At 49.5% G+C, this 25,441-nt stretch overlaps 1 protein-coding gene across 1 annotated transcript; it reads left to right on the forward strand.

Annotated features, from left to right (window-relative positions):
- The first annotated feature begins 108 nt into the window (after positions 1-108).
- LOC140369341 (uncharacterized) lies at positions 109-23,920 on the forward strand. Its single transcript, XM_072456644.1, has 6 exons — positions 109-330; positions 608-799; positions 4,266-5,628; positions 6,560-6,785; positions 7,032-7,934; positions 20,736-23,920. Exons 1-6 carry the CDS (start codon positions 109-111, stop codon positions 22,960-22,962), a joined length of 5,133 nt encoding a protein of 1,710 aa, XP_072312745.1. The 3' UTR covers positions 22,963-23,920.
- The last annotated feature ends 1,521 nt before the right edge of the window (positions 23,921-25,441 follow it).

Raw genomic sequence — 25,441 nt, forward strand, 5'->3', positions numbered from 1 at the left:
ATGTTTGAAAGAGCTTTTGAAAGAGCGTTTGAAAGTGTTTAAAAGAGCATTTAAAAGAGCGTTTAAAAAAATGTTTAAAAGAGTGTCTAAAAGAGCGTTTGGCCTGACATGGGCGTGTTTCAGGCAGCGGAAAGCGAGAGCGAGCTCCGCACCGTGGACCCTCGGGACCCTCAGAACCCTCGGGACCCTCTGGTCTCAGGCAGCTGCAGCACTTTGGCCTCTTCTGTCATCGAGGTGGAACCAGAGCTCAACCAGGACTCAAACCAGGACTCAAATCCAGACCAGAGCCAGAACTGGGACCAGAGGAATCCAAACCAGGACCAGAACCAGGTGGGACTGACATCACTGACAGAGCAGCAGAATGATCCTGTTCTAAGTGTTGTAGAAACACATAAACAACGGAAGGAAGTTACTTAAATCTTGTCAAAAAACACAAATACAATAAAAAGTACAAATAAAAGTTACACACAATAAATATTCATCCTGAAAGTATCTTCACATTTGTCCAGTTTTTTAAGTTTTTACATATTATTTAAAAAAAAAATCATGCAAAAAAAAAAAAAGAAGTTCCGTATGGGGCCTTTAAAGAAACGGTTTTGTTTTGAAGGAGGAAGAGGAGCTCGTGACTCCGCCCACTTCACTGTCAATCACTGAAGAAATCCTGCAGCTGCTGAACCAGAGCCAGGGTCTGAGCCAGGGCCTGAGCCAGGGCCTGAGCCAGGGCCTGAGCCAGGGTCTGAGCCAGGGTCTGAATCATGACTGGGACCAGGACCACAGGGAGCAGACGGAGAGCCAACAGGTGAGAGAGGAGGAGGAGCCGACTGGTGAGCGAGTCGACAGGTGAGAGAGGGGGAGGAGCCGACATGTGAGAGAGGAGGCGGAGCCGACAGGTGAGAGAGGGGGAGGAGCCGACTGGTGAGCGAGTCGACAGGTGAGAGAGGGGGAGGAGCCGACATGTGAGAGAGGAGGCGGAGCCGACAGGTGAGAGAGGGGGAGGAGCCGACATGTGAGAGAGGAGGCGGAGCCGACAGGTGAGAGAGGGGGAGGAGCCGACAGGTGAGAGAGGAGGAGGAGCCGACTGGTGAGCGAGTCGACAGGTGAGAGAGGGGGAGGAGCCGACATGTGAGAGAGGAGGCGGAGCCGACAGGTGAGAGAGGGGGAGGAGCCGACATGTGAGAGAGGGGGATGAGCCGACAGGTGAGAGAGGGGGAGGAGCCGACTGGTGAGCGAGTCGACAGGTGAGAGAGGGGGAGGAGCCGACATGTGAGAGAGGAGGCGGAGCCGACAGGTGAGAGAGGGGGAGGAGCCGACATGTGAGAGAGGGGGAGGAGCCGACAGGTGAGAGAGGGGGAGGAGCCGACAGGTGAGAGAGAGGAGTAGCCGACTGGTGAGAGAGGAGGAGGAGCCGACTGGTGAGAGAGGAGGAGGAGCCGACTGGTGAGCGAGTCGACAGGTGAGAGAGGGGGAGGAGCCGACATGTGAGAGAGGAGGCGGAGCCGACAGGTGAGAGAGGGGGAGGAGCCGACATGTGAGAGAGGAGGCGGAGCCGACAGGTGAGAGAGGGGGAGGAGCCGACAGGTGAGAGAGGAGGAGGAGCCGACTGGTGAGCGAGTCGACAGGTGAGAGAGGGGGAGGAGCCGACATGTGAGAGAGGAGGCGGAGCCGACAGGTGAGAGAGGGGGAGGAGCCGACATGTGAGAGAGGGGGAGGAGCCGACAGGTGAGAGAGGGGGAGGAGCCGACTGGTGAGCGAGTCGACAGGTGAGAGAGGGGGAGGAGCCGACATGTGAGAGAGGAGGCGGAGCCGACAGGTGAGAGAGGGGGAGGAGCCGACATGTGAGAGAGGGGGAGGAGCCGACAGGTGAGAGAGGGGGAGGAGCCGACAGGTGAGAGAGAGGAGTAGCCGACTGGTGAGAGAGGAGGAGGAGCCGACTGGTGAGAGAGGAGGAGGAGCCGACTGGTGAGCGAGTCGACAGGTGAGAGAGGGGGAGGAGCCGACAGGTGAGAGAGGAGGAGGAGCCGACTGGTGAGCGAGTCGACAGGTGAGAGACGGGGAGGAGCTGACATGTGAGAGAGGGGGAGGAGCCGACAGGTGAGAGAGGAGGAGGAGCCGACAGGTGAGAGAGGAGGAGGAGCCGACTGGTGAGAGAGGAGGAGGAGCCGACTGGTGAGAGAGGAGGAGGAGCCGACATGTGAAAGAGGGGGAGGAGCCGACATGTGAAAGAGGGGGAGGAGCCGACAGGTGAGAGAAGGGGAGGAGCCGACAGGTGAGCGAGGGGGAGGAGCCGACAGGTGTGAGAGGAGGAGGAGCCGACTGGTGAGAGAGGGGGAGGAGCCGGGCTGAAGGACGTGAAGATGTTTTTTTTACACATTTATCTATGTAACACATTTTTAAACCGAAAGTGTTTCCAAAGCGCTGACAAAGCAATCTCACTCGTCCTAAATCAATTATCACGTCAAAAGCAAAACCACAAAACCATAAAAGAACGATAAGCAGGAAATAAATATAGCACAGAGGACATTAACATGATATAAATATAGCACAGAGGACATTAAACATGATATAAATATAGCACAGAGGACATTAACATGATATAAATATAGCACAAAAGACATTAAACATGATATAAATATAGAACAGAGGACATTAAACATGATATAAATAAAGCACAGAGGACATTAAACATGATATAAATAAAGCACAAAGGACATTAAACATGATATAAATAAAGCACAAAGGACATTAAACATGATATAAATAAAGCACAAAGGACATTAAACATGATATAAATATAGAACAGGGGACATTAAACATGATATAAATATAGAACAGAGGACATTAAACATGATATAAATATAGCACAAAGGACATTAAACATGATATAAATAAAGCACAAAGGACATTAAACATGATATAAATATAGCACAAAGGACATTAAACATGATATAAATATAGAACAGAGGACATTAAACATGATATAAATAAAGCACAGAGGACATTAAACATGATATAAATATAGCACAAAGGACATTAAACATGATATAAATAAAGCACAGAGGACATTAAACATGATATAAATATAGCACAAAGGACATTAAACATGATATAAATATAGCACAAAGGACATTAACATGATATAAATATAGAACAGAGGACATTAAACATGATATAAATAAAGCACAGAGGACATTAAACATGATATAAATATAGCACAAAGGACATTAAACATGATATAAATATAGCACAAAGGACATTAACATGATATAAATATAGCACAAAGGACATTAAACATGATATAAATATAGCACAAAGGACATTAAACATGATATAAATATAGCACAGAGGACATTAAACATGATATAAATATAGCACAGAGGACATTAAACATGATATAAATATAGCACAATGTAGTTAATTCTGTCCAAAGCAGTGAAGGAAACTGTAAAGAGCCACATAGTGAGACTAAAGAGCCACATAGTGAGACTAAAGAGCGCCACATAGTGAGGCTTAAGAGCACCACATAGTGAGACTAAAGAGCGCCACATAGTGAGGCTTAAGAGCACCACATAGTGAGACTAAAGAGCCACATAGTGAGACTAAAGAGAGCCACATAGTGAGACTAAAGAGCCACATAGTGAGAGTAAAGAGCCACATAGTGAGACTAAAGAGCCACTGCACAAGAGGCTCAATCAGCATGTCAGACACTGGAGTTCAGGACCACAGAGCGTTGTGCATCTGCATCTTAAAGACACAAACCACTCGAATCAAAGACAGTGAGGAGAAGATTCTGAGCAGGAGAAAAGACGGTTTGAAAGAGTTAAAGAGGCAATATTTGTCAAAAAAAAAGCGATAATCCTTCTTTAAACGGAAATGTAGGTCTAAGTTCAGTTTACGGTGTTTGTACAACCACATTTTGAAACCAGCCCTGGCTATTGAGATGCTAATAGTTAGTGATTACGAGCTGCAGCCAGTTTACAATGGGACCTCCATGGCCCATGACAGGCCTGTTAGAATACACATGCACCATCAAAGTTACAAGTCACGTTTGTGGAGAAACAACTCCCCTCTCAGCAACAGAGCAGGTTTTTCCAAGTGTTTCTAGTTCTATCAAAACACCTGGAATTAAGTATTTGTTTTTATTCAAGTCTATTTTTTGGGGCTGAAATCTTACACTCTGGGTCTTCAATAAAGATAATAAAGAATAAAGGGAATAATTATTTATATTTCATAGATTTTAATAAAAACGTCATCCTATTTCGTTCCAGGAGTTTCCTCAGGACCAAAATAGAAATGTCCGCAGAAACTTCACCTGCCCTTTGCCTCCGATCGCCTCGCCAGGAAGCCCCGAACCGCCTCCCACAATGCACCAGGAGGCCCTATCCACAATGCACCACGAGACCCCAGCTTCATCGGAGCAGGAGGATCTACTCACAATGCATCTGGAGCAGGAAGAAAGCGAGAAGACGGAGGAGATTCAAGACAAAAACGACACTGAAAATGTGCCTCAAACGTCAACTGTTTCTGAAGAACCGAGATCTCCTTTGGAACCAATGAACCTGGAGACTGTTGTCGAGCGAGCTGACGATGGAAACGATCAAGAAATAAACGTTCTGGAAGCTAAATCTGATCCAGAAATGTTGAATAAAGAAGATAAGTCTGTGGAAAGCGCTTTTGTCGCGGAGGAAACGGCAAAAGTGCGGAGAAGAGAGTGTCCAGCGCGGGGTTCGCAACGACGCAAAAGGGACAAGAAAATCATCGAAAAGATCCGGAGTTACTACGAAGCGGCGGCAGAAGCGGAGGAGGAAGACGACGGGTCGGCGGAAGAGGATGAGGGCGGCAAGCGAGAACAGGAAACGCCGAAGAAACAAACGCCGATGGGCTCTGGTTGTGTCGAAGAGTCCGCGAACGAGGAGGATTCCAAGATGGCCGTCGAAGCGGAGGAGGAAAAAGGACGAGGAGAAGACGCGAAACAAAACGGCGAAGGAGTTTGTCCAGAAGTTAGCAACGTCGAAGCAAAGCCGGAAGAAAAAAGTGAACAAAACAAGGACGAAGCTGCGAAAAAGGCTGAACCCGAAGACGCGAGTTTCGAGTCCGAAGTTTGTCGAGCTGAAGCGAAAGAACCGAAAACCAAACGCAAAAATGACGAAGAGGAAGTGAAAGCCGCGAGAGGAGCTGGACAAGTGGGCCACTGGTCACGACATTCGAGGATCGTGTCGGCCAATCGCACGCTCTTCGAGGGAATGGCGTCAGACGTGGAGCGGATCGGGCTCTTCCAGGCCGGGCCCGTCACCGACCTCGTGGTTTTGGAAAACTCGGAGCGGATTTTGACCAAAGTCCAGACGTTGGCGCGGATGTACAGCGCCAAAGCCAATCACGTCAAGGCGCAGCAGCAGAGGAAGGCGTTCTTCGGCCAACCGTGGGGCTCGGGGGCGGGGCTGGCCTCTGTGATTTACGGCCAATCACAGAGCGCGAAGGCTTTGACCAGCGAGAAGAGGAGTTTCAGGGGCGCGGACGAGACCAAGGGACAAACCTGGACGCAAAACAGGATCTTCCAAAGTCCAGGGTCGAGATTGGACCTGAGCAGAGTCCAGGAAAGGGCAGAGGAGAGAAACCAGAGGAAAGACAAAGGTGAGTTTATGATTTTCAAGACTTTTGAATAATATTACTCATAAAAGTGACCGCATTGATACTTATGGCAATGTCAGCGATACCAGGACCAATGAGAAGTCCAAAGATATATTTTCCCACAGTCCCAAAGCTTGTGTCATCTGTCCTCCTGTCTGAAGGAGGTTTGCTGTGTCATTTTTTATGAGGGTGTGGACTGAGCTCCGAAAGATTTTTAAAATACCAAACTTTTCTAAACCAATTTCAGGTCCTGGTTTAGTCCTGGTTTAGTTCTGGCTCCATTTTGGTTTCATCTCGGTTCAGTCCTGATGTACTTTTGGTTTAGTCCTTGTTTAGTTCGGTTTAGTTTTTATTCAGTCCTGGTTTAGTCCTGGTTTAGCCCTGGTTTAGTCCTGGTTTAGCCCTGGTTTAGTCCTGGTTTAGTCCTGGTTTAGCCCTGGTTTAGCCCTGGTTTAGTCCTGGTTTAGTCCTTGTTTAGCCCTGGTTTAGACCTGGTTTGGACCTGGTTTAGTTTTTATTCAGTCCTGGTTTAGTCCTGGTTTAGCCCTGGTTAATCCTGGTTTAGTCCTGGTTTAGCCCTGGTTTGGACCTGGTTTGGACCTGGTTTGGACCTGGTTTAGACCTAGTTTAGACCTGGTTTAGACCTGGTTTGGACCTGGTTTAGTTTTTATTCAGTCCTGGTTTAGTCCTGGTTTAGCCCTGGTTAATCCTGGTTTAGTCCTGGTTTAGCCCTGGTTTGGACCTGGTTTGGACCTGGTTTAGACCTGGTTTAGACCTGGTTTAGACCTGGTTTAGACCTGGTGTAGACCTGGTGTAGACCTGGTGTAGACCTGGATTAGTTTTTATTTAGTCCTGGTTTAGTCCTGATTTAGACCTGGTCAAGCCCCCGTTTAGCCGTCATTTCGACTAATCTTTCCTTATCTCGTTCTTTCAGACTTTATCGCTTCTGATCATGTGACTGTCCGTGAACCACTCTCGTCCAATGGCGTCGCCTCCTCCACATCACATGACGTCTTCCCCGGCTCCAGGTCTGCGGGGGATCCGGGCCCAGCTCTAACCCAGGATCGGGGCTCTGTTTTGGGCTTCAGCAGCTCCGACGTCCCCCTGAAGAGCTCCACACTTCCACCGCAACAGACACACGCCAAAACCCAGGAAACAAGGTCAGTTTTTGTTCGTTTTTTGGCAAATAAAGATGTCAAGATTGTTTGATTAATCAATATTTTATTAATTGATTGATTGATTGATTGATTGAAAAGGGACAGGGTTATTATACCTTGTGTCATATGTTCCAACGGTTATGACTGTGCGCTTTAACTCTCCAACACAGATTAATCTTTTACAAGTATTTTCCTTTGTAAACATTGTAAACATGTGACGTGTGTTTTTCTTTTTTCTTTGCATATCAGCAGTTTCAACGTTGGAGGTGATTTAGCGCCTGATACCACCGCCTCTGCCAATAACATACCCAATGATAATGATAAAATACCAGGAACGACACGCCTGCGGGCCAAGCAACTGCCTCAACATAACCCGGGCGAGGAGTCAGCCAAGATCGCACACTTACTGGAAGAGACACACCCAGGCCTGACCCGAGCGCTACCCCAGGACGGAGCTCCGGAGCTGGGGCACGGTGGCGCTGATGTCCCCCTGTGCGAGGCCGGAGGTCCGACCGCAGAAAAGAAAAACAACATTCTTTCAGAGCTCTCACCTCATAAAGTGACTCAGAATGATGCAATTGAGGCATCTGTCCTCGAGGATAATAAAGAGGAAGATGTTAGAATGGAGTTGCTGGTTCAATTCCCGCATGAGAAAGTCAAAAAGCAACCAAAAAGTGATGACACGATGGTGAAAGAAGCAGCGAGCAAAGAGGAAAATGTCCCTCCAGATAACCAGAGGTGCGAAGCGAACCACCCAGGTTTTACGAGAAGAGAAGCCGGGAATAAAGCACCTTTCCTGGGATACAAGAGCAGAGACGTGCATCGAAACACCTCCACCTTCGCACACCCAGAGGGGACAGAAGCTCGAGCCCAGAAAGAGGCATCGAACATGGGATACCGGAGCCGCGACGCTCCCCCGCCCGACTTCGGAGGTCCGACGACATTCGGGACGGGGTTTTTTCCGGCGGGGAAGGTTACGCCATCGCCGCGGCCTTCGACGACGAGCGCGCCGCTGCCGGACAAAGTCAGAGGGTTGTCGGTTCGGAGCCCGGTTAGGCCCAGCGATCCTCTGCCCACGTTCACGAGCCAACGGCCCGCCGGCCTGCCACGCGCCACCGCCGGGTCCGTCAACGTGGCCCCTGAGCAGCAGAGGTAAACAGAGATGCTCCATCCGTGTAAAATGTCCTGCCAAATGGACTTTTAAGAACAAAAGTATAATTAAAACTGAAGACGTCCAAAGAATATTAAGTAATGAAACTGTAAATATCCCATTTGGTTCAATCTCTGTAAAAATTATCATCTCAGGAACAGAGAAACGTTTGAACTCGAGCTCATTTTAGTCAGCGTTTTAGGCAAAATAGGCCCTGAACTTAAGGGGTTGAATACATTTTTACTGTGGGTACTTTTTACTTTCTACTCTACTACATTTGAGAGCAGGATGTGTACTTTCTACTGCACTACGTGTTTTGAAAAAGGATGAAAAGGTCACAGTTTGTTGGCCGGTAACACAACTTCTGATCGTGCTCTGTGCATCTGTTTGAGCGTTAGGCCAATTATTTTGTTCCCCGTTCCCACCCCCGGACCCCAGAGACACGCCCGCTGCTTCGTGTGAGGGCCGGTGGAAGCAGGATCGCATATTTTCGAGTTTAATCACAGCCAGAGAAAATGGCTCGAGGAGCGAGTCAGAGAAGTGCAGCCACTTGTTGTAACCGTGGCGATAACATAACTTATAGTCAAATGTTGCACAACAGTTTGGAATGCTCCATCTCCTCGAGTGTCTTGTTTAGATGTTGCAGATCCTGATGCAGCGTTGAGAAACACGCCGTTCATCAAAGTCCAAACATCGGCTCAAACTCCATCTGCAGGAGTCACAGCTAGAGCGTGTCCCCTTTATTTTATTTTTTTGTGTATGTCAAGCGTCTTTGGGTCCCTGAAAAGCGCTATATAAATAAAATATTTATTATTATTATTATTATGATTCCTGCTGTAAACGTCCGCTCAGAACTGAACATGTGCAGCTTTATCTCTATCGGACGCTCGGTTTCTCTAGCAAATGTGTTACTTTTTTATTTGCGGTTTGAAACTGCGATTCTATTTTCTTTCCTTCACCTTTGTGGCCCTAAATTGCCTCAGTCACAAGCCCCGGGGCCAAGATGGTGTCCACTGGGGTCAATGGGCCGTACCACCTGACCGCTCCCCGTCAGTCCCCATCAGTCCCAGTCAGTCCCCATCAATCTCCATCAATCTCCATCAATCTCCATCAGCCCCATCAGTCCTTGTCAGTCCCCGTCAGTCCCCGTCAGTCCCAGTCAGTCCCCGTCAGTCCCAGTCAGTCCCCGTTAGTCCCAGTCAGTCCCCGTCAGTCCCCATCAATCTTCATCAGTCCCTGTCAGTCCCCGTCAGTCCTTGTCAGCTCCCGTCAGTCCCCGTCAGTCCCCATCAATCTTCATCAGTCCCAGTCAGTCCCCGTCAGTCCCCATCAATCTTCATCAGTCCCAGTCAGTCCCCATCAGTCCCATCAATCTTCATCAGTCCCCGTCAGTGCTTGTCAGTCCTTGTCAGTCCCCGTCAGTCCTTGTCAGTCCTTGTCAGTCCCCGTCAGTCCTTGTCAGCCCCCATCAGCCCCCGTAAGTCCCAGTCAGTCCCTGTCAGTCCTTGTCAGTCCCCGTCAGTCCCAGTCAGTCCTTGTCAGTCCCCGTCAGTCCCCGTCAGTCCTTGTCAGTCCCCGTCAGTCCCCGTCAGTCCTTGTCAGCTCCCGTCAGTCCCCGTCAGTCCCCATCATGCTTCATCAGTACCAGTCAGTCCCTGTCAGTCCCCGTCAGTCCCCATCAATCTTCATCAGTCCCAATCAGTCCCCGTCAGTTCCCATCAATCTTCATCAGTCCCCATCAGTGCTTGTCAGTCCTTGTCAGTCCTTGTCAGCCCCCGTCAGTCCCTCATGTTTTTCTTGAACAGTGCCACACAGACGTAGAACTGGGCATTGCCTCGTACCTAACACTACAACACACCCCGATACAGGGTCCATGATAAAGTAAGATATTCCTTTATTGTCCACACATGGGGAACTTTCATTGTTGCAACGCAGGTAAATACAGAGGAAAAGGACAGATAGCTTAGAGCAGGGGTGTCCAAACTTTTTTTAACTGAGGGCCGCATTTTGAAACTTATACGGAGCAAAGGGCCACAAACAAGCCGACAATGTCAAATTTGTGAGTGAATCATTCAAAATGTTGCATTTGACATTGTTTCGATGCACCTCCACTCCTTTTATAAGACCTGGAACATTCATATTAGGTTGTTATAACATCAAAATGCTTGAATTTTTCTCATTTTACTGTAAAATGTACTACTTTTTGTTGTTTGGACCAACTTAGCAGGAAGCCTGAGGGCCAACAATAATTGGTCTGAGGGCCGTATCTGGCCCCCGGGCCGTAGTTTGGACATGCCTGGCTTAGAGGAAGTTTAAAAAACACTCTTAATAGAACTCTTATAAACAAAAACTCCTATAGACAAAACCTCTCATTTCCTAATAAGGAATGGAGGGAAAAAATAAAGATAAAATAAAATAAAAACAGCTAGCGTAAGACAAGATAATACTACTAATAATGGTAAAATAAAGACTCTATTTTCATCAGTTATATGCACATGAATATGACAGTATTGCACGTGTTCAGGACTAACAGTGTTTGCTATAAAGTCTGACAGCAGCAGAAGGAAAGACCTGTGAAACGTCTCCTTCACACAGCGAGAGCATAGCCCAGGACGGAGCTGGACTTCTTGATGACTCTGTCCAGCCTCCTCCTCTCCCTCTCTGTGATGCTGCTGCTCCAGCAGGCCACACCTACAGGAGCTGATGCCACCACAGAGTCGTAGAAGGTCTTCAGGAGTGGCCCTGTCACTCCAAAAGACCTGAGTCTCCTCAGGAGGTAGAGCCGACTCTGGCTCTTCCTGTACAGTGCGTCTGTGTTATGAGTCCAGTCCAGTTTAAGATAAGATAAGATAAGATATTCCTTTATTGTCCCACATGGGGAAATTTCATTGGTGCAACGCAGGTAGATACAGAGGTAGATACAGAAGAACAGATCACTTATAGGAAGTCTGAAAAACACTTTCAGTAGAAGATCTCCTATAAATAAAAACTCCCATAGACAAATAAATAAATAAATACATAAATACCATTACATGTGATCACGACAGTAATTGCACATGAATATGTGTCACGACGGCACATAGATTGCACATGAATTTCACAGTAATTGCACATGAATTGCACATGAATTCCAACAGCAATTGCACATATGACAGAATTGCACATCAGTATTAGGTTAGGTCAGTATTGCGAGTGTTCAGTACTAACAGTTTTTGTTATAAAGTCTGACAGCAGCAGGAAGGAAAGACCTACGGAACCTTTCCTTCGCACATCGAGGGTGGATCAGTCTCTCACTGAAGCTGCTCTCCAGAGCGGAGAGAGTGTCCTGCAGGGGGTGACACTCATGGTCCAGCATAGATGTGAATCTAGCCAGGACCCTCCTGTCCCCCACCTCCTGCACCGAGTCCAGAGCACAGCCCAGGACGGAGCTGGACTTCTTGATGACTCTGTCCAGCCTCTTCCTCTCCCTCTCTGTGATGCTGCTGCTCCAGCAGGCCACACCATACAGGAGCTGATGCCACCACAGAGTCGTAGAAGGTCTTCAGGAGTGGCCCTGTCACTCCAAAAGACCTGAGTCTCCTCAGGAGGTAGAGCCGACTCTGGCTCTTCCTGTACAGTGCGTCTGTGTTATGAGTCCAGTCCAGTTTGTGGTTCAGATGAACACCAGGTACTTGTATGAGTCCACTCTCTCGATGTCCCGTCCCTGGATGTTCACTGGTGAGGGGGCAGTGGGGTGGCGTCTGCGGAAATCCACCACCATCTCCTTGGTCTTCCCCGCGTTGATGAGGAGGTGGTTCCGCTGACACCAGTCCACAAAGTCCTGCGCCAGTCCTCTGTACTCCGCGTCATCGTCGTCCGTGATGAGTCCGATGATGGCAGAGTCGTCAGAGAACTTCTGTAGGACACAGCTGTCCGTGTCGTGTCTGAAGTCTGCAGTGTAAAGGGTGAAGAGAAAGGGCGCGAGGACAGTGCAGGTCCGAGTGTCAGACACACAGTTCCGGGCCTTAAAACCTGTGTTAAAAGTTTACTAAAAGGATGTTTGATTATGTAAAATAACAAATTGTAATGGAATTTTAAGAATACTAATAAGACCTTTTGTGCTTTTTCCTGCTCTGGATCAGGATGTTGTATTTTGAACATCTTAAATGTGGAGCTAAAACGAGTTCTATGAGTTCATTGTAAAGCATGTCTCGCGCTTTACGTCACGTCGCCTTGGGGGGGTGCTGCAGTTCTGTAAGTGCAGAGCAAGATAAGATAAGATAAGATGAGCCTTTATTTGTCCCACAATGGGGAAATTCCAGTGTTGCAACACAAAGAAGGTACAGAAGTAAAAGGACAGACATCCATCCATCCATCTTCTTCCGCTTTATCCGGGGCCGGGTCGCGGGGGCAGCAGTCTGAGCAGGGACTCCCAGACTTCCTTCTCCCCAGACACTTCCTCTAACTCCTCCGGGGGGATCCCGAGGCGTTCCCAGGCCAGCCAAGAGACATAGTCTCTCCAGCGTGTCCTGGGTCTTCCCCGGGGCCTCTTCCCGGTGGGACATGCCTGAAACACCTCCCGAGGGAGGCGCCCAGGAGGCATCCGGAACAGATGCCCGAGCCACATCAGCTGGCTCCTCTCGACGTGGAGGAGCAGCGGCTCTACTCCGAGCTCCCCCCGTGTGGCCGAGCTCCTCATCTTATCTCTAAGGGAGCGCCCAGCCACCCGGCGGAGGAAACTCATTTCGACCGCTTGTATCCGCGATCTTGTTCTTTCGGTCATTACCCAAAGCTCATGACCATAGGTGAGGGTAGGAACGTAGACTGACCGGTAAATTGAGATCGTGCCTTTCGGCTCAGCTCCCTCTTTACCACAACGATCTGCCTGTCGATCTCACGCTCCATCCTTCCCTCACTCTTGAACAAGACCTCGAGATACTTGAACTCCTCCACTTGGGGCAAGGACTCCCCACCCACCTGAAGAGGGCAAGCCATCTTTTTCCGGTCGAGAACCATGGCCTCGGATTTGGAGGTGCTGATTCTCATCCCAGCCGCTTCACATTCGGCTGCAAACCGTCCCAGTGCATGTTGCAGGTCCGGGTTTGATGGAGCCATCAGGACAACATCGTCTGCAAACAGCAGAGATGGAATCCTGTGGTCCCCAAACCAGACACCCTCTGACCCCTGACTGCGCCTAGAAATTCTGTCCATAAAAATTATGAACAGAACCGGTGACGAAGGGCAGCCCTGGCGGAGTCCAACATGCACTGGGAACAGGTCTGACTTACTGCCGGCAATGCGAACACAGCTCCTGCTCCGGTCATACAGGGACCGGACATTCCTGAGCAAAGGGCCACGGACCCCGTACTCCCGGAGCACCCCCCAAAGGACACCCCGGACAAGGTCGAAAGCCTTCTCCAGATCCACAAAGCACATGTGGACCGGTTGGGCAAACTCACATGAACCCTTGAGCACCCGATGGAGAGTATAGAGCTGGTCCAGTGTTCCACGACCGGGACGAAAACCACTCTGCTCCTCTTGAATCCGAGGTTCGACTATCGGTCGGATTCTCCTCTCCAGTACCTTGGAATAGACCTTACCCGGGAGGCTGAGGATTGTGACAGGAACACACCCTCCGGTCCTCCTTCTTGAACAGAGGGACCACCACCCCGGTCTGCCAGTCCAGAGGCACGGTCCCCGACCGCCACGCGATGTTGCAGAGACGTGTCAACCAAGACAGTCCTACAACATCCAGATAATTTAGGTACTCAGGGCGGATCTCATCCACCCCCGGAGCCCTGCCACCGAGGAGTTTGCGAACAACCTCAGTGACTTCAGCTTGGGTGATGGATGAGCCAGCCTCGAGTCCCCAGTCTCTACTTCCTCTTCGGAAGACGTGACTGAGGATTAAGGAGGTCCTCAAAGTATTCCTTCCACCGTCCAACGACATCCCCAGTCGAGGTCAGCAGGCCTCCACCCGCACCGTAAACGGTGTTGGTGAGGCACTGCTTCCCCCTCCTGAGGCGCCGGACGGTTTGCCAGAATTTCTTTGGGACCGATCGATAGTCCTCCTCCATGGCCTCCCCGAACTCCTCCCAGGCCGGGGTTTTTGCCTCTGCGACAGCACAAGCCGCGGCTCGCTTGGCCTGCCGATACCTGTCGATGACCTCAGGAGACCTACAAGCCAGAGTGGCCTGATAGGCCTCCTTCTTCAGTCTGACGGCATCCCTTACTTCCGGTGTCCACCACCGGATTCGGGGGTTGCCGCCACGACAGGCACTGGAGACCCTCCGAGCAGCCGCATCAACAATGGAGGCGGAGAACATGGTCCACTCAGACTTAATGTCCCCAACCTCCCCCGGGACATGGGAGAAGCTCTCCCGGAGGTGCGAGTTGAATACCCTACTGACAGAGGGCTCCACTAGGCGTTCCCAACAGACCCTCACAATGCGTTTGGGGCTGCCAAGTCTGTCCTTGTCGGCTTCCTCCTCCGCCAGCGGATCCAACTCACCACCTGGTGGTGATTGGTTGACAACTCTGCCCCTTTCTTCACGCGAGTGTCCAAGACACGCGGCCGGAGGTCAGGTGACACGACAACAAAGTCGATCATTGACCTCCGGCCTAGGGTGTCCTGGTGCCACGGGCACTGATGGACACCCTTGTGCTTGAACATGGTGTTCGTTATGGACAATCCATGGCTAGCACAGAAGTCCAATAACTGAACACCGCTCGAGTTCAGATCAGGGAAGCCGTTCTTCCCGATCGCCCCTCTCCAGGTGTCACTGTCATTGCCCATGTGGGCGTTGAAGTCCCCCAACAACGGAGTCCCTGGTCGGTGCACTGTCCAGTATTCCTCCCAAGGACTCCAAGAAGGCTGGGTACTCCGCACTGCTGTTCGGCCCGTAGGCCGCCACAACAGTGAGAGACCTGTCCCCCACCCGAAGGCGAAGGAACGCAACTCTCTTGTTCACTGGGGTAAACTCCAACACGTGGCGGCTGAGCTGAGGGGCTATAAGCAAGCCCACACCAACCCGCCGCCTCTCCCCACGGGCACCACCAGAGAAGTGGAGCGTCCAGCCCCTCTCGAGGAGATGGGTTCCAGAGCCCAAACTGTGCTGGAGGTGAGGCCGACTATATCTAGTCGATATGGCTCAACCTCCCGCACAAGCTCAGGCTCTTCCCCCCCCCCCCAGCGAGGTGACATTCCATGTCCCCAGAGTTAGTCTCTGTGTCTGGAGATCTGGTCGCAGAGGCCCCTGCCGTCGACTGCCGCCCAGATCTCTCTGCACCGGCCCCCTATGGATCCTCCTGCGGGTGGTGGGCCCACGGGAGGGCGGCCCCACGTCGCTCTTTCGGGCTGTGCCCGGCCGGGCCCCGTGGGGTAAGACCCGGACACCAGGCGCTCGCCATTGAGCACTCATCCCAGGCCTGACTCCAGGATGGGGCCCCGGTGACGCCGATCCGGGCGACATAAACGGCCTTGTTCGTGAACCCATCATAAAGGGCTTCTGAACCGATCTTTGTCTGACCCGTCACCTAGGACCTGTTTGCCTTGGGAAACCATACCAGGGGCCCCCGACAACATAGCTCAAACCCGTCCACCACGTTAAGGTGTCGGTTCAAGGAGAGCTTAAAAGGACAGACAACTTATAGAAAACTTCAAGAAACACTCTTAATAGAAAAGCTCTTGTAAAAGCAGCTGGCGTGTCTCAAACCAACAAGACTCGCTTCAAAAACAACAGCTCCTAAAAGTCATGAAGGTTGGATTTATTAGTTTAGCAGCGATTTTCACAGAGTGAGATCATAATGAAAACACCACAAGCACAAATAGAACACGATAGAATGTGGTAAAAACTTGAAATAAAACTTTGATGAGGTTTCACACTTTGAATACTTAGAATACTTCGAATACTTGTACAAAGCAGTGAGTCTTTATCTGCTTTTTAAAAACCTCCGGAGGGACGAAGACATGGAGATTTGGCCTTAAAGTGGTCCCTGCACCAAACTTTACACTCTTGGACTCAACACCATTCTTAACCAACACAAGGATCTCATGACATGACAAGACATATCATGACCTCATGGGCTTTGTAACACCAAAGCAATGGAAGGAGTACTTTTACGGACTACGACACAGTCTGAGGACTACGAAAAGTCTGAGGAATAAAGTCTGGCAGTAATGCAACAATTGGATGCTAACCGCCATAAAACAACAACAACAATAACAACAACAACCGGCTTTATTCCAGGGAGACTCTTCTTCATCTTCCTCTCCTTTGACGTTCGGTGCTTCCACCGTACAGCTTTATTCTTTAGGCTTCATTCTATAGGCTTTAATATTTCCACTGATGTCGCTGCTTGGTAGCCGTGCGTCTACAAGACTGGGCGAGGACAGGAGACCACCCCCACCCCCATCTCGTCACTCTGATCACTCTGACTCCCCAAAAGCAGACCCCCATCACTCCGACTTCCATTTAGCGCCTTTAGCCTGTTTTCCATATCTGCCCAATCAAGCTCCTTGGTTCCAAGGAATCTCCCTGCAGCTTTAGCATTGATCCTGATCCTTTCAGTTCTACTTTGAGTCTGAGCAGCACAGTTTACAACATCCACCATAAAGAGTACAAAATCCTCTCTATCCACAACCAGGGTATTCTCATTAATTCTGGAACCTGCACACTTGGGACCTCCACTCTTGAAACCGTCACACTTCTTGGGAGCCACGCTGGCCTTTCTCATTTCGCCCTGGCTGGGAGCAGCGCTGGCTCCTCTCTCTGTATTTACTCCAAACTCGTTACTTGAAACTTTCTTGACTGCATCTGCATAGCATATACCTTGAGAGACCTTTATTTTATGCACCTCAGCAGCTCTTTTGCTAAACCTGCATCCCCCGTAGGCAGAGCTATGTTCTTCCCCACAGTTACAGCACTTCAGTTTTGCTCCCACGTCACACTTCCCATACTCGTGATCTCCTGCACATTTACCACATCTTTGCCTCCCTCTACAGACCGCTGCAATATGCCCAAAGCGCTGGCACTTAAAGCAACGCAGGGGCGGTGGAACATATGGCCTAACGTCATGGCACATGAACCCAATGAACACCTTACTAGGCATGCACCTCCCTTCAAGTGTTACCATTACCGACAAGCTGTCACATCTTACCCGAGACCGGGTCACCTTCAACCGCCTAGTGTCCACCACCTTAGCTCCAGTCAAATTCTCCTTAACTTCATCCACAGACGTCGCCGTAGGGACACCTACGGCGGTCGCATCAGACACAAGAATGTCCTTTCCACCCAGACGTTTAGTTCCAATCGCCTTCCGTTGCTGAGCCGCATCCTTGCACACGACCAGCAACGAGCCATCTCTAAGGACACTCGCACTCTTGATCACTCCCACAGCTACAGTTAGGCTCTTTGACAATGCCACTGAATTCCACTCCTTAAAGGATGCACTATCCTGTGCAAGCTTTATGATCACCTTACAGTCTCTGCTCTCACCCCGGATATCAATAGCTTCAGCCTCATCCTGCTGCTCATTCCCAGAACCCTCGGACGAGCTAAGGGACTTTTTACGTTTCCGGGCACGTGCAGCCAGAAAAGGCTGCTCCTCCACGCCGTCCAGAACGCCTTCGACCACCGATCCACTCTCCTCCGCCATCTCCCATCTCAGTTGTCGGCGCCACTGACATGTCCACAGTAATGTGAGCCTCTGTCAGGGTGTGAAATTTGACTTACGCAAATGCATTCTGGGATTGAAACAGGCCCAGCAGCGTCATCACAACAAACATGGCGGCGCCCGTGTCCCCCGCATGTTCCCCCCGCTTGCCTTCACTACCAAAAGGGTAGCGGTGTACAAAAGGTCGATTGAAATGTCCTAAAATCGTGAGATTTAGTCTCCCGATCGGGTTGATAGAGACGTTTTCCGTCATTGAATGTTGAAGCCTGACCCCTGGTGTTCACTCCGACTCAAAAAATGGTAAAATTTTGATCTTTTTTTTTGCCTTCAAAGTAAAAAAAAATAAGAATTTGCCTACCGTCCAACCCAGATGAAAAATGTTGACTCGGGTTACAGCAAACAGACAATTTATTTGGGGTAGCCTAGTGTATATTATCCATAATGCCGACTTTATCAACACAGAAGACACTCTAATTCAGGACCACAGAGGGTTGTGCATCTTCATCTTAAAGACACAAACCGCTCTTTTTGAAAACAGTGAGGAGAAGAGATGTTTGTGGATAATCCCCATGAGAGTCTAAATGTCTCATGTCTCAAAAACAGTGTCTAAATATGTCTAAATGTGAATTGTTTTCTGATTGTCTGGACTAAACACAGACTGTAAAACAAGTGCTGAGAGAAGAATCTATTTGTCTGTGAATAAACTACATCAGGGCCTTTGCTTCATCTTGGTCATTATTAGTAAAAAGCTGATCTTTAAGGGCATCAGAAGAGTTGGTAGAGTACAGAAGCCGACAACCTGACCCGTTTTGTCAGGGTCAAAGGTCAAACTCAACACATTTTATGACATCGCGAGTGAAAAACTGGCCCATGTCCAGGAGGAGCAGCTGCGAAAGATAATAATAATAAATATAGCCGCAAGCGGCAATGATCGGCCCTCGCCACGCCGCCGCCACACCGCCGCCACGCCGCAAGAGGAGGGGGCGCTAACACGCCCCAATTGTCCTTTTATTACGCCTACTGCTGAATCTGTGACGCTGTCACATCTTCTCCCCTTTGTTTTACCATCAAAAAGCTATTTTATTTTGAATTCTTGGCAAAATGTGCGGCTTTGCCGCACAGACACCGTGACTCTTTGAATGAAAATGTGGATAACTTTTGATGGTCCACCCCTGAAGATGAGTCTCACCAAATTTCAGGTTAATAGGGCTAACGCCCTGGGAGGAGTTTGTGAAAGTCTAAAGTGTAAACATGTTCTGGCGATTTCCCCATTGGAATAACATGAAAGGTTTCGGTCATCGTTACGGCAACGCCATAACAATTATGACATGGGTCTCATTGACTTTTTTGATGGGGATGCTAAAATTGAGTTGTGTGTCAAATTTCATATAATTTCGCAAAACTAAACATTTAACCTCCATATAAAATCTGTAGGGGGCGCTGTGGCGCCAAATGAATTTATTTCACTTCAAGTAGGTTTAGGGCAAAGAGTTTAACAACTGATTCTAATTTGACGCAATTCAGACTTTATCTGCGCAAACGGCAGAAATTTTAAATATGGGAGATTTCTGAAATTCTAGCTACAGTTTGCGGCTTCGCCGCACAGAGACCGTGAGAGGTATCAATGTAATTTGGATAACTTTTGATGTCCCACTCCTCAGTAGCATTTTCACCAAATTTCAGCTTTTTAGGGCCAACGCCCTGGGAGGAGTTCGTAAAAGTACGACGTTTGGAAAAACTCCGAAGTCATGTTTAGCCATTTTTGAAGCAATATGGCCGACATTTGGTTGGGCGGACGGCGTTGCCGTAATAATATTTTTTACTTCTCTTGTCACCATCTACCTCTGCGCCAAATTTCATGATTCTACGATCAGATTTTTTTTGGGTCATTTCCCATCTCTCAATGCATTTTTGGTACATTTGGGGGCGCTGACGCGCCAATTTTTTTTATTTTAGAAAAGAGAAATAGCCAGAATGTAGAGAGGCACGATTTTTAGAGGTGTGAACATTTTTGTGACTTTTCGTCAATGTTCACTGGGTGAAAAATAGGGGGGTTGGTCCCGAGAAGAAGAAGAAGAAAGAATAATATTCCGATGCGAAAACAATGTTTCCCATTTTTCAAATATCATAAACTATACATTTTCGGAAAGCGCTCGCGCTTTCCTACCTCATGGTGTGGGTCCCTGGTCACTGACGGGTACTTTCGTTAATTTTGAGTGGGCTCCGCCCACTTTGTGTTTTTGGCCCTCTATACAGTAATAATGTTCAATTTTTGCATTACATGCTTATATGCACGGAACATGCAAGAGATGGGGAACGTATTCGTGAGCTACTTAGCGCAAATGAGTGCTTTATATGGGGATGACGACCGCGAAGCGGTCGTCATCCCCATATAAAGCACTCATTTGCTCAATGTAAAGTGCTCGTTTAGTGCGCACTTTTGCACGGGCTTTGCCCGTTTACAACGGTAATGTTCCATTTTCCTACTACTAATTAGTATGCACGGAGCGTGCATGAGTGAAGGAGTGCGTTAGTGAGTGTTTGGAAGTGGGCGAGCGCTTCGCGCTCGATTTCGTGCGCACTACGTGCGCACTTTCGCAGCCGTGCTTCGCACGGCCTTACGAGATTAATAGGCCTCTCGCCAGCTTGTGGCGCTCGGGCCTAATAATAATAATAATAACTTTTATTTATATAGCGCTTTTCAGTGACCCAAAGACGCTGAACATAATAAAAAAAAAGGGGGGGTATTTACAGACAGGGGGGGACAACACGTACAATACACATTAATATACAGATAAAATGAATAGACAGAAGAAGTAGAGAGAAAAAGATGGGGATGTAACAGGGGGTAGAAGAGTAGGCAATGGGGTAGAGGAGGCTAGGGGTAGGGCAGGTCATAGGCTTGGGTGAAGAGGTATGTTTTTAGGCGGGATTTGAATGTTGTTATCTGCTGTTTCCCACCGGACGCTGACGCTTTCCTCAAACATCTGCGAGAAACGAGACAAGATGTTTGTGTCCGGTTCAGTTCTCTTTTCTTGAGGCACGTAAACAAGCACCTTTTTAATAGTTTGGTCCGAAAAGGTTTTAAGAGAGACTAAAGTTCCATCTTATTTGATCTCAAATCTAATATTTGTGTTTTGTTCCTCCAGGGAGCAGACACCCTCAGGAACCCCCCTGAGAGCCTCCTCCAGACCGGCTTTGGAGTCTCCAGCTCTGGCCGCTTTGCTCCCGAGTCCTGCCCCGAGCTACGCCCCGAGTCCTGCCCTGAGCTACTCCCCAAGTCCTCCCCCGAGCTACACTCCGAGTCCTACCCCGAGCTCCGCCCCGAGCTCCGCCCCGAGTCCTGCCCCGAGCTACGCCCCGAGTTCTGCCCCGAGCTACGCGCCGAGCTACGCCCCGAGCTATGCCCCGAGTCCTGCCCCGAGCTATACCCCGAGTCCTGCCCCGAGCTCCGCCCCAAGTCCTGCCCCGAGCTACGCCCCGAGTTCTGCCCCGAGCTACGCCCCGACCTACGCCCCGAGTCCTGCCCCGAGCTATACCCCGAGTCCTGCCCCGAGCTATACCCCGAGTCCTGCCCCGAGCTACATCCCGAGTCCTGCCCCGAGCTACACCCCGAGTCCTGCCCCGAGTTACACCCTGAGTCCTGCCCTCAGCTCCACCTCGGCCTTCAAACCCAACCTCCACCAGCGCTCTCCCTCTCCCGTCTCCGCTCCGCCCGAAAACCCGACTTGCCAAGACCCCAGGCCCTCAAACCTCGGTTTCAGAGCCATAAAGCCGGGTCCGAGTCCGGCCCCGTCCTCTGTGTTCACGCGCTCTCTTGCCGCCTCGTGCATCAGCCAGTCCTTAAGCCAGTCCATGTCCAAAAAGACTCTGGACAAATCTGCTCCTGCGCCCCTCCCTTCCACCCTTCATTTACGACAACGTTCCCCATCTCCCAAACTCCCCGCTGAATCGAACCAGCATCCAAAGTCGTTCTTGTGGTCGCCTCAGTCTTTGGCGAACCACCCTCCACGCCAAAGCCTGCACGCAAACGCCAACAACAACAACAGCAACAGCAGCAGCAGCAGCATGGGAAACGCCTATCCCAGCCCTCATGGAACTAACTGTACGGCTAACGGCGTCGCTAAGGTCGCGCTAAGCCAGGACTCTTCCTGTTCTCACAACCGCGTGGCTCGACCGTTCTGTGCGTCCGAGCCGAATTCAAGAGTCCAGTCGCCGACCTCCTTTCACCATTTACCTCGACAACACGATTTGAATTCGCCGTTGGCTAACAAGCCGCCCAATCCGCGTCGCCCAGGGAGTGTCCACAATCCACTGGGGCTGACGCTGGATATAAACCGAGCGTCGGCGATGAGTTCAGCTTTGAGCTCGAGCCCGCGGATCATGTCTCCTCCTCCCATTGGCGTGTCGGCGAACGCTTGGTCCAGTAACATTGCAACGCCGCAACCGCGAAACGCCAGATTCTCCCCGTGTCCATCCCTGACATCCGCGTATCCCAGCTCTTTACGAAGTTCCCGATCTTCCTCGCCGCCGTTTTCCCCGTCGCATCAGTCGACCCTGAGGCGCTCGCACTCCACCACGTTAGCCGACCGGCCGCCCAGTCCCGCCCAGAGCAACCCCGGCGGCGCCCGTCGATCCTGGGTGGAAAGCAGCCGCAGGTCGCTCACTTTCAACGGACCATTCGACCAATCCGAGTCGAGCTTCCACAGCCCCCGAAGCGGGTACTCGTCGCCCGCGCTGGCCTGCCTGAGCCCGCGAACCGTCCTGCAGTCGCCGGTGTCGCCGAGCAGATTCAGCCCAGCGAGGAGCGCCTTTTCCGGGCAGCAGTTCAGCGGCGTTCCCTGGTCTGACGAGATTTCCCGGAGCTTCGCCAACGACTTCAACCCAAATCAGCAAGAAATCCAAGACTGGAACAACTCAGAGCTCGAAGACGGAAGTTGTCGCAGTCAGATTATTTGCGCTTACGTAGCTCGTCCGCCGCATCCGTCAAACCACTCGCATCAGCTCCAAAGTCGCTCCTCGACGTCGCCGTCGCCCATGCCGTCGGCCCCGCCCTCGCCCGTCAAAGCGGTCAATCAGAGGATGAGCTACGCCACGACGGTGAACCTGCAGATCGCCGGCAGCGGCAGGATCAAGTCCTTTAGCACGGCACAGGTCAGCCTGACGCAGACGCTGCAGCACGGCGCGCAGCCACCGGGGGAGCTCACGAGGCGGGTCAGCGTCCACGAAGTGCAGCCACAGGGGGCGCTCACGAGGCGACTCAACGTCCACGAAGCGCAGCCACAGGGGGCGCTCACGAGGCGGGTCAGCGTCCTCGAAGCGCATCCACAGGGGGCGCTCACGAGGCGGGTCAGCGTCCACGAAGCGCTGCAGTGACACGAGAAAGAAATTATGCTGTTTTCAAACCACATTTTTCACACATTCTATTCTTTATTTTATTGTTTATTGATATAGTTTTGAGGTATAAGGTTTTAGGTATAAAAATGAAATAATATGTTAAAACACCGACGGGGGGTTAGCGCTCAATCGAACTCGACTCGGAATCGAACCCATGATCTCCTTCTTGGAGATCATGGGTTCGATTCCCGGACCAGACCAACATCACATGATCTCTCTGGGTGGAGTCTGCATGTTCTCCCCGTGTTACCGTGGGTTCTCTCCGGGTTCTCCGGCTCCTCCCACCGTCCAAAGACATGCATGTGTCAGGTAAAAATGGTGACTCTAAATTGGCCCTAGTGAATGAATGTGAGAGTGAACTGTCTGTAATGTCTATGTCTCTGTGTTGGCCACTGTCCAGGGTGTGCCCCGCCTAAGGCCCGAAGTCACTGGGATAGGCTCCTGTCACCTGCGACCCCGAAAGGGAACAAGCGGTAGAAAATGGATGGATGTTAAAAGACATTTGTAAATTATTATAGAAATTATATGAAAATAATAAATACCATCAAGATTTCTAAAAACTGAAAATAATGCAAAATATAGCCGCAAGCGGCAATGATCGGCCCTCGCCACGCCGCCGCCACACCGCCGCCACGCCGCAAGAGGAGGGGGCGCTAACGCGCCCCAATTGTCCTTTTATTACGCCTACTGCTGAATCTGTGACGCTGTCACATCTTCTCCCCTTTGTTTTACCATCAAAAAGCTATTTTATTTTGAATTCTTGGCAAAATGTGCGGCTTTGCCGCACAGACACCGTGACTCTTTGAATGAAAATGTGGATAACTTTTGATGTTCCACCCCTGAAGATGAGTCTCACCAAATTTCAGGTTAATAGGGCTGACGCCCTGGGAGGAGTTTGTGAAAGTCTAAAGTGTAAACATGTTCTGGCGATTTCCCCATTGGAATAACATGAAAGGTTTCGGTCATCGTTACGGCAACGCCATAACAATTATGACATGGGTCTCATTGACTTTTTTGATGGGGATGCTAAAATTGAGTTGTGTGTCAAATTTCATATAATTTCGCAAAACTAAACATTTAACCTCCATATAAAATCTGTAGGGGGCGCTGTGGCGCCAAATGAATTTATTTCACTTCAAGTAGGTTTAGGGCAAAGAGTTTAACAACTGATTCTAATTTGACGCAATTCGGACTTTATCTGCGCAAACGGCAGAAATTTTAAATATGGGAGATTTCTGAAATTCTAGCTACAGAGACCGTGAGAGGTATCAATGTAATTTGGATAACTTTTGATGTCCCACTCCTCAGTAGCATTTTCACCAAATTTCAGCTTTTTAGGGCCAACGCCCTGGGAGGAGTTCGTAAAAGTACGACGTTTGGAAAAACTCCGAAGTCACGTTTAGCCATTTTTGAAGCAATATGGCCGACATTTGGTTGGGCGGACGGCGTTGCCGTAATAATATTTTTTACTTCTCTTGTCACCATCTACCTCTGCGCCAAATTTCATGATTCTACGATCAGATTTTTTTTGGGTCATTTCCCATCTCTCAATGCATTTTTGGTACATTTGGGGGCGCTGACGCGCCAATTTTTTTTATTTTAGAAAAGGGAAATAGCCAGAATGTAGAGAGGCACGATTTTTAGAGGTGTGAACATTTTTGTGACTTTTCGTCAATGTTCACTGGGTGAAAAATAGGGGGGTTGGTCCCGAGAAGAAGAAGAAGAAGAAGAAAGAATAATATTCCGATGCGAAAACAATGTTTCCCATTTTTCAAATATCATAAACTATACATTTTCGGAAAGCGCTCGCGCTTTCCTACCTCATGGTGTGGGTCCCTGGTCACTGACGGGTACTTTCGTTAATTTTGAGTGGGCTCCGGAACGGAACATGCAAGAGATGGGGAACGTATTCGTGAGCTACTTAGCGCAAATGAGTGCTTTATATGGGGATGACGACCGCTTCGCGGTCGTCATCCCCATATAAAGCACACGATGTTGCACACGTCATCCCCATATAAAGCACACGATGTTGTGTCAGTCGGACAGAAGTGTGTCTTTAAACTTGTTATTGAGGTTTAATTATTAGACACATGTGAAATGTGTGTCAAAAGAATCACAAAAGGACAGAAATATCACCTGAAACATCACTTTTTTGTCACATTATTTTTAATTAATCAGTTATTTTTGTCGCTTTTTAACTTGTTATTCAAATTTCTCATCTCCAAAACAACATCACAACATTCTCTACATTTTTAGTGTCTTCAAGTCACCGTTTTGGACAGTTTAATATGTGTCAGGTTAAATATATGTTAAAAACGTGGGACTAAAAACACTAAATCGTCTTTGGCGTTTTAGAGGCAGCTCCTTCTACACTTTTGGTGCAAACTATTTTATTTTTATTTTTTTTGGCTGCTGCTTTAGTCCTAACTTTCTGAATGTTTTGAAGATTTAACACAAC

Source organism: Eucyclogobius newberryi, unplaced genomic scaffold (assembly GCF_026437365.1).
Source record: "Eucyclogobius newberryi isolate DKJ021-1_F unplaced genomic scaffold, fEucNew1.0.hap1 SCAF_10, whole genome shotgun sequence".
Classification (NCBI taxonomy): domain Eukaryota; kingdom Metazoa; phylum Chordata; class Actinopteri; order Gobiiformes; family Gobiidae; genus Eucyclogobius; species Eucyclogobius newberryi.